This window comes from Rattus norvegicus, chromosome 14, assembly GCF_021556685.1.
Source record: "Rattus norvegicus strain SHRSP/BbbUtx chromosome 14, alternate assembly SHRSP_T2T, whole genome shotgun sequence".
Classification (NCBI taxonomy): domain Eukaryota; kingdom Metazoa; phylum Chordata; class Mammalia; order Rodentia; family Muridae; genus Rattus; species Rattus norvegicus.
The window spans coordinates 102,458,807-102,468,089 of NC_141547.1; the positions used below are offsets into that span (position 1 = coordinate 102,458,807).

Here is a 9,283-nt window from a genome sequence, read left to right on the forward strand (position 1 = left end):
TGCTTATGCTGTACTTTGCCCATTAGGTCTTTAAATAGATAGTGGGTCAAACAAAGGGGGTTGGAGGGGCATCTAAAAAAGCCTCAAGGGCGGTGCTAGCACTGGACCAGGAATGGAATTCCCCAGAGTCTACCCGGTCACAGCAGGCCCCTCAGTCCAGATCTCTACTGCTCAGGGGGGCTCTATGGGAGCACAGCTGAGCTCCAGACCCCAGGCCTCCTGCCTCATGGAGTCAGGGGAGAAGAGGCCCCAGGCGCCCCCCCCAAACTGCAGGTTACCATGGCAACGAGGCCTGTAATGGCCAGGTAGTACCCATCCTCCCCAGCACATCTGGACTCTGAGGTCGCTGCAGCAAGTCAATGCCACAGCAGAGGGGGATCCTGGAGGAACATTGCTACTCCTGTCCCCTCACCACTACCATTCCCCATGGCACACAAAAGACAAATGAAAATCCCTGCATGTTTGAAAGAAACTACAGGCAGTGTGGGTGCAATTTGAGGGCAACTCTTGGGTTCTGGTTTCCTCTTGAGAGACTGTTCACCTCTTGTAAATCGTTGGCTGCCTTGACGTTGGTGACATTTCACGTTTTTGTTAAGCTGCTTTTACATCAGTTTTGATTTTCGTTTCTTTATAATTTTATTATCATTTTACGAAAATGTCTCCCTTCCCTCCTCCCTCTCCCACTATCCTTGACAAAGGACTGTTCGCTACTAAGTTTTCTCAGTTGTAAGGAAGAGAGTTTCCTTCCAGGTGTGTCCCAAGTTTGGTAGGACTTCCATGTGTCGGGGTAGGGAGTCTGGGTCCTTTGGGTAACAGGGCGGGAGGCGTGGCAAAGCACCTTGGCGGTGGGAATATCCGGGGAGGGGAGAGTACATTTGAGATCATGGCAGTGGCTCAACCTGTGGTTGATTTAAATCATAATTTTAAGAAGCTAGCGAGAGACCAGAAAGTCACCAGGCCAAGTCACTCTGTACTTTTTTCCTTCCTCTGTCTCCAACCTCTTTCCAGGTCCTTCACACACCCCCGTTCGGCGTAGTACCCCGAGAGCTCAAGATGTGTGGCAGTTTTCGGATGGAAGCTCAAGAGCCCTTAAGTTCTGAGAAACTCTGAAGCCCCCAGGGGCGGGGCTGGACATGCGCCGCCCAGCCGATGTCAGCGAGCTCCGTCATCCTGCTAGTTTGTGATGTTTTCTGACAGTAGCCTCCAAGAAGACAAGAGTCCTGCCGAGTCCTCCCAGCCTGGGCCTGCAGTGCCATTTTATTTATATTTTTTAATAAAACGTAAAAAACAAAAAAACAGACCCACATTGGAACAGTGAATCCGTCCCATTCAGAGGGCCCTCGGACTGCCCCGCGGTCGAAGAGGCGTCCAACCCTTGTGAAACCAGCCGACCTAATTACCCGTATTGTGGAGATGAGCATGAGTCCCTAACCCCTCGTTTCTATACATTCTATGTTGTCTTTTAAAAAGTGTGCTTAACATTGACATAATAAATGTTGGAGCTTTAGGCTGTGTGTGCTTGTTTTTTTTTTTTTTTTTAACGCTCATAAGACAATGGCTGCTCCAGGCTTTACGACTGTTGAACCTGTTACCTCAGAAACTCATAGGGTGGGCAGAAGGACCAGACTCAAGTCTCGGCAGGAGGCGTAGGAAAGGAAGTAGGCTTTTTGGATAGCATACATTTTCAAAGAGAATCAAAATGCAAAACCAGGGAATGAATCATAGTAATATCATAATTAATGTAGTAGCATTGCTGTTTATTACTGCTGACGTGTGGTTTTCCTGTCTGACTTATAATTTGCATACCATTAAATAATGCATAAATATGGCACACTGAATCCTCTTTCTCAAATATATGCTTTTGGTGACTTCCATGTAGGGTCTGAATCTGTCTGTAATGTAGTTCAAGAAAGATAACACTATACTGGACGGGACAGTAAATGTCAGGAGTTATTTAAGAAATATTCTGACGTTAGGATTCCACATTCCCAGCAACTAGGTCTTTCTTAACTCTCTAATACGTAAGAAAATGTGGGGAAAGATCTTCACAAGGGAAGTCATTGCTGGAGGAAGGAGGTGCCCGTCAGACCGTTGTCACCAGGAGTGCCTCGTACTTTAGAGATCAGTGACTCTAGTTGCTCTAAAGATAGGTGCTAAATTCGGCAAGAACTTTCCTCAGCTTGGTATTTTCCACTGTCTACAGATCTAGAAGAGAATTAGAAACAATATGGCGTATTAAAATAGGCTCATAAATAATAGATCTCGGACACCTGTGCATTGGCAGATTTACATACTGGCTGTGAACCTGAGTGGGGAAAATCTTACCCATTCACCCTCTGGCTAGATTACCCAACCTAGTAAAAAGATAGCACAATAATTGGCAGCTGGATTCCCTCCTGCTTCTTCATCATAAGTAATAGTGCTCTGGTGTATGCTCTGCACAGCACTTTCACGTGCATTGCTCCTCGATGGGATAGATCCCTCAGCTTCCGGTGTGGAGGAGCTAAAGCTTGCTAAGCCCGTGCTGGTAAGAGGCTTCTGAACCAGAGCAGAAGCTACTGACTTCTGTTCCGTCATAATCAAAGCTCGCGCTTCTCCCTAAGTGTTTCTGCTGTTAGCACACGGGATATAAAGGCTCACGAGCACACACGTGTGTGTTTCCATACACAGAAAGTGGGATGGCTATTGGTGGATCCAAGAGACCCTCTCCTCATCCTCTCTGTGACTCTTCCTCTTCTTCATCCTCTCTCTGTGACTCTTCCTCATCCTCTCTGTGACTCTTCCTCTTCCTCTTCCTGTGACTCTTCCTCTTCCTCATCCCCTCTCTGTGACTCTTCCTCTTCCTCATTCCCTCTGTGACTTTTCCTCTTCCTCTTCCTCTCTGTGACTCTTCCTCTTCCTCATCCCCTCTGTGACTTTTCCTCTTCCTCTCTGTGACTCTTCCTCTTCCTCATCCTCTGTGACTCTTCCTCAACCCCTCTGTGACTCTTCCTCTTCCTGTGACTCTTCCTCTTCCTCATCCCCTCTGTGACTTTTCCTCTTCCTCTTCCTCTTCCTCATCCTCTGTGACTCTTCCTCAACCCCTCTGTGACTCTTCCTCTTCCTGTGACTCTTCCTCTTCCTCATCCCCTCTGTGACTTTTCCTCTTCCTCTTCCTCTTCCTCTTCCTGTGACTCTTCCTCTTCCTCATCCCCTCTGTGACTCTTCCTCATCCCCTCTGTGACTCTTCCTCATCCCCTCTGTGACTTTTCCTCTTCCTCTTCCTCTTCCTCTTCCTGTGACTCTTCCTCATCCCCTCTGTGACTCTTCCTCATCCCCTCTGTGACTCTTCCTCAACCCCTCTGTGACTCTTCCTTTTCCTGTGGCTCTCCCTCTTCTTCATCACTTCTGTGGCTTTTCCTCTTCCTCTTCCTGTGACTCTTCCTCTTCCTCATCCCCTTTCTGTGACTTTTCCTCTTCCTGTGACTATTCCTCTTCCTCATCCCCTCTGTGACTTTTCCTCTTCCTCTCTGTGACTCTTCCTCTTCCTCATCCCCTCTGTGACTTTTCCTCATTCCCTCTGTGACTCTTCCTCATCCCCTCTGTGACTCTTCCTCAACCCCTCTGTGACTCTTCCTCTTCCTCATTCCCTCTCTGTGACTCTTCCTCTCCTCATCCCCTCTGTGAATCTTCATGACAAATAGCCCTGGTCACACACATTTCCTTGATGAGTTTTTGTTGTTGTTGTTGTTGTTGTTGTTGAGTCTTCCTAGGTCAGAATAGGACTGCCAGACAAGAAATTATTTCTAAGAGAAACCGCCACCCTGTGCCACCCTCTTTCTGGCTTGTTAACTCTAGTCCCACAAGGGATCAGTGACCAGCATCTCCTAGATGCTTTAGCTCTTTGCCGATACCTGGAAATAGTGGTTCCTCTTCCACTAGGAGACCTGGGAGAGACATCGGCAGCCTGGAGAACTGTGCTGGGTGTTCTCCACTTTCAGATCTGCTCTGTTTCCATCCTCACTTCTCTTATTCCTTCTAAGACTCTGAGGCTAAATGAGCAGGTAGCATTAAGAGTCACGTTGTTGGAAGGTAATGAACTAAAGTGGATAAAAATATCTTCTTCTTCCGTTGGAGAAGAAAGACTTTTCACTAAAAGTAAATAAAAATTTTCCATGGCTCCCCGCTCATACCTTTCAATGCAAGAAAATGAAAAGTCACATGTGGGGCTCATTGCCATTTGTGGTATGGTGAGGGTAGAAGTTTCGAAGACTCGTATAGGATTGATGGGTTGAGAAGTCATCTGGCTGTGTGATAGGTCAAGGTCAGGGTTATTTGAAGACTGGAAGCCAGGAAAGAGACCGACAAATCTGACAAGGGTCCTCTCTGTGCCCTCTCTGGAGAGAGAAACTTCAAATTTCAGAGAGATTAATTGCCTGCCCAGAATGCACTTCTCACACATCGGAGGACACAGTGTTGGCTACTCGTATGGTGGGGACCAACAACGTAGGCTTCATCCTTACCTTCTTCTCAGACCTGGACTACGCACGTTAGTTTTGTCATCTGTCCAACTGTCATACATACAAAAGTCAGTAAGACTTTGTGATGTCAGAGAGCCATTCGAAGTGCTTTCAGTACCAGCCTGTTAAATATCAGAAATGCCTGTGATGGTTTAATAAAGATCTTCAAGGAGGACTGCAAATTTGGCTTCTACTGAGGCCTTGCTGTGCACCCAAACCTTGGCAGGACATGTCCTGCTTAGTTATCCTTGGCATTTTGAGAGCCACCGGACTACAGGCAGGTCCTTTGATGGTTAGGATGGTTTGTCTGTTATTGTTAGAGAATAGCATTGATCTGAAGAAGCTGACTTAATATTACTATGGGTTTTTAAGCCTCGGTATTAATACTCATCTCTATTAAAAATTTTCCCTACCAAATCTCTGGCCCAACCGTAGTGACAGGGTCCTGATTAGATTTCAAGGGCTGTGTTGACTGTCAGTGTTCTCCCTGCAGTACCCAGCATGGGGTTGGCTCCTTCTTGGGTCTGGAGTGAGGCAGACAGGCTTGAGGGATCCTTTGTCTAGTGGAAACTCAGTTCAACAGTGCTGCAAAGCATCTGTCCTTCTCCCTCCAGAAACAGCATCACACTTCTCCCTCCAAGTCTGCAGTGGTGACACACTTCTCCCTCCAAGTCTGCAGTGGTGACGCCACTCCTCAGCTTGCTTTCTGCTGGGTTTGCGTCAAACCGGAGAACTCGTTTCCAGCAGGGTTCAGAAGCTGAGATTACATCTCTGTTGCCTAAGCACCAATTAAAACTTCTAACTTTTAACCACATAGCCTTTTTCCTTGTTACATGTTTGTCCGTTCTGCAGAACACTTTCATGTACATGACGATCAATTTTCCTCCTGGCTATGTCAATTCAGTATGAAAAGGAAGAAACTAAAGCTGGAAGAATCCATAGCAATTATTCATGTCACAGGCTGGACAAGTGGCCTGAAGGTGAAGGAAGAGTTTATGGTCACATGGTGAACAGAACAGTCCCCGCCAAACTGGAAAGCTCGGTGACTTAGCAGCTGAGCCGGAAATGGAAACCAAGTAGTCCAGTTCTTATGCAAATGGACTAAAACGACAGACCCTGTCCTTTGACCTTCTGCTAAAAACAGAAACTTGGGCGGCAGAAAAAAAAATACCCCTCAGAAAGAAAGAAAGAAGGAAGGAAGGAAGGAAAGAAGGAAGAAGGAAGGGGACAGACAGACAAACAAGCAAAGGCTTGTTTGGTGGTACCAGCCACAGCAGGGAGCTCATGTGCCTGCCCCATGCTTCAGGACTACGATGTGGTGTCCGTAATTGGATAGAACGCTCAGGCTACTTCCGGGAAGGGTTCTTGAATCTACACCTCCAACGGTAGAAATAAATGTATGGACCAAGAATTGCTGAGTGATGGCTTTCGAAGTTAAAAGGGCATAAAAGGGGGCCACTCATCACACCAAATTCATCACGAATGACTTAAATAGATCTCACAATCTGTTCCATTCTCTAGACAGGATTTAAGAGAAACGCCCACTTGATTTGAATCTCAAGGCTGCATCACATCCTGCTAGGAATCCAGAGAGCTAATATTTCGCCTTGAATCTTGTTACCGGAGGAGGATATTGAATTTGGATAATACAGGTGGAGAAGTGGGACGGCTGGCAGGCAGGCTGCTGTGAGGGCCCACCGCGCTGGGCCGTGAGACTTCTTCCTCTTGCCTCTCCATTTTGCTGTCTGTCCATTCTCTCTTTAGGACAAAGCCTTCATCTTCTTTTTGGATCAGGCCCCTGTCATGGTCAGCCTCACCCTTTCTTCAACCCGGTATTCCGTTCTTCTGTCTCCTCTCTTCTTGCCTTGGTGAGGACATGGGTTGATGCTCAATGGCCGTGGGCTGATGGGAACTGCAGTTGTCTACAGCATTTGCAACAGCAGAGCTCACTCTGAAACAGGAAGGGGCCCGGTTGGAAGGCAGCATCCCTGGACAGCAGCAAGTGGATTATCCCCGATGAGGGGAAAGGCTTACTTGCCTCTCTCCCACTCTGAGGTAGGCAACTCCATGAATTTCCTTTGTGGTAATGTGAGCAGGCAGCTCCTGCTGCCCTCTCTGGCCTTCTGTCTCCTCTCCTCAGAGAGTGCTGGCTTGTGGAGATCAGTGGCCTTCCTTTGCTCTCTAGGAGTGGCAGAGGTTCACACCCCAGTTTCAGAGAGACTAGCTCTGCCCATTGACTGCTTCCCCATACAGAGCAACACTCCTCATCACAAACCCACCCAAAGCATAGAATTCAGGGACAGAGGTGCCTTCCCATCGCCAGGGTCCCACTGCGTGGACTGGTCTGTGGCCACTCTGTCTCTTCTTGCCTTTCTGCTTCTCCAAGAGTGTTTTGCTTTTCCCCCTCTGACAGAAGCTGATGTGCCAGGATAGCCTCTTGTACTTTTCTACCCAGACTGGCGAGTTGCTTTGGTCTGTGAGTTGATGCTAATCAGAGCCTGCGTCCCTCCTCTTAGCCCCCGCTCTCAAGCAGCACGTAACAGTAACAGTTACAGCAGTAGAGAACATTTCCATGTTCTCTGACTCTGCAAACGGATTTAGAGAGCTGGAACCCAGTGTTCATGGCTGTCCTAGGGGTGCGTGCTTTGCTTTTGGCCTGAAACCCATACTCTTTGTAAGTCTATGTTTCAGGAAAGAAAGCAATAGTGATTTTGGTTTGGAAAAATTTAAGCTGCGATTGTGAGGCCTAGTTCATTGGGTCATTTTATCTGTGCCCCGAGGGTACAAGTCTCTCTCTGGCCCACGCTCTGAAAGAATATAGAAAAGGTAAATTTCCACGCTTCTGATGCCTGTAGATGGAGAGATTGGACGTGTCCCACCGGCCATCTCTGACTAAAAACATAACCCTTCTCGTCCTAAGCTGGTGAGCTGCCTGCCCAGACTGTAGATTAGAGGACAATATGTGTTAAGATGCAAATAATGCTGGCTAATATTTGTTGAGGTTTTCCTACCTTCTAGGGTCAAGGAGAGACCCCTCTGACTCGTGTTTTAGTTCCGTTCTTAGGTCTTCTTCATCACTTTCTTATGGGCTGGGAACTATTCTCCCATTCTACGGAAGCTGAGAGACACCAGATGACCTACCCTGCTTCTACAGTATGACCTCACACGTGTGGCTGGCTGTGCATGGACATGTATGCACACACACACGGAAGCCAGAAGTTGACCTCCTGTGCCTATTGTTCTGACACAGACTCTCCCATTGAGGTTGGAATTCGGTGACTCAGTCTGGCTAGGCTGATTGACCAGTGGGCCCAGGACTCTTTCTGGCTCTGGTTTCTGACTCTAGGGTTGTAAATCCATGCTGATATGCACTCCTTTAGATGGGATATGGATCTCTTCAGCCCCGAGAATCCCCACCCTTAAACATCTCATCTCCCTCTGCATGCTGGCTCCCAGTGTTGCTCTCGTCTAAGAGTTTTGTCCACATTCGTGACACCAAGACTGCTGAGTCATATTTAAAAAGCCAACAACAGTGCTAATCAGAATTAACGTGGCCTTGCTGTGAACGGTTGACCTCTGTCGGCTGCTCTGATTGCTTCCTGGGACGTGCGCACTTCTTCACGTCCTCACAGAGCACCACGTTGGTTTACATTACTTCGCGTCCTTGCCGGAGGACCACGTTGGTTTTGCGTGGCTAATCTAAGAATCTACCCATGAACTTTTTCCACCTGCAGCCAAGGCTCATTCATTTGTTCAATCAACAAATATTTATTGCAGCCCTGCTACGGGCAGCCGACTGAGTAAAGTGCTGGGGGAGGGATACAAAGAGGCAAAAGGCACAGTTGTTGCCCATCAGAAATCGCCACCAGTGGAGAATTAAATTAATTAGAAGCCCGCTAAATAACTGGTCTCAGTTAAGCTGATGGGGTGAGAACAGTGGGCCTTTTAAAATGCTAATCTATAATTCGCTTTGCCAACGTAGACAGCAGTTGGGAGGGGGGCTCTGTGGGGGTGACTGAGAATGCTCTCCTTTAGGTAACATCATAGGCATGAGTACATACAAACTGCCTTTCAAGGGGCAGAGGTGGGCATAGCTTGATGTCTCCTCATGGAACTGGCCTAGTCTTGCTTACAAAGACCAACACCACAGGCTTTAGAAAGGGAGAAGTAATGGAGACACGGTCTTTGTCCTGCAATCAGAGATAAATGACCTATAGTGGGGTGAAGTCCAGGTATTTTAACCCCACCCCCCAGGCTGAACCGTAACCAATTACCTGCTGCCAGTTTATTCTAATGGAACACAACAAAAAAAGTCTGTATTTCTCCCATGTCCAGTATTACAACGTCCCTCAGAATACGCACATACATAAACACTCTCCCACTTCTCCAGCGCTCTCCAGTATGCCAAGTAGTGTCCGGGTCACTAGGAGAACAATCAGGAGGTACAAGTCCAGTGTCCCTCCTTGGAGTCTGTCCTGTTTGGTGGATAAGACTGTAAGAATAAAAGCACAGGATGATGGAGGGGTCTGCGATTATTAATTCATAGACAAGAGGTGAAAACCGGAGGGGTGCAAAGAAGCTAAGTCTTAGCGGTCTTCGAAAGCAGGCTAGGGTTCCGGCGAGAAGCAGACACGAGCAGCGCAATCCACTTTGAGGAAACACTGTGGCTCTTCGGGGGTGAAAGCTCTCCCAGTGGGGCTGGAGGAGAGGCTTATCTGCAAAAACACTAGAACATCCCGATAAACACAGAACCTGCTGGGAACTGACTTGGAACCTTATTTTAG

The 9,283-nt window shown here is 47.7% G+C and overlaps 1 protein-coding gene and 1 long non-coding RNA gene across 24 annotated transcripts in view; both read left to right on the forward strand.

Annotated features, from left to right (window-relative positions):
- Bcl11a (BCL11 transcription factor A) overlaps positions 1-1,507 on the forward strand; it is a 94,655-nt gene extending 93,148 nt beyond the window's left edge. For all 23 annotated transcript variants that reach the window (XM_087583622.1, XM_087583621.1, XM_087583626.1 and 20 more), the window contains one exon: positions 1,009-1,507. In XM_087583622.1, the coding sequence (XP_087439748.1) occupies positions 1,009-1,110 (102 nt within the window). In that variant the 3' untranslated portion in view covers positions 1,111-1,507. The remainder of the gene's footprint in view (positions 1-1,008) is intronic.
- Positions 1,508-6,124: 4,617 nt separating this feature from the next.
- LOC102557119 (uncharacterized) lies at positions 6,125-9,018 on the forward strand. Its single transcript, XR_015637204.1, has 3 exons — positions 6,125-6,367; positions 6,460-6,554; positions 7,564-9,018. It is a non-coding gene; the product is annotated as an uncharacterized LOC102557119 (long non-coding RNA).
- Positions 9,019-9,283: the final 265 nt, after the last annotated feature.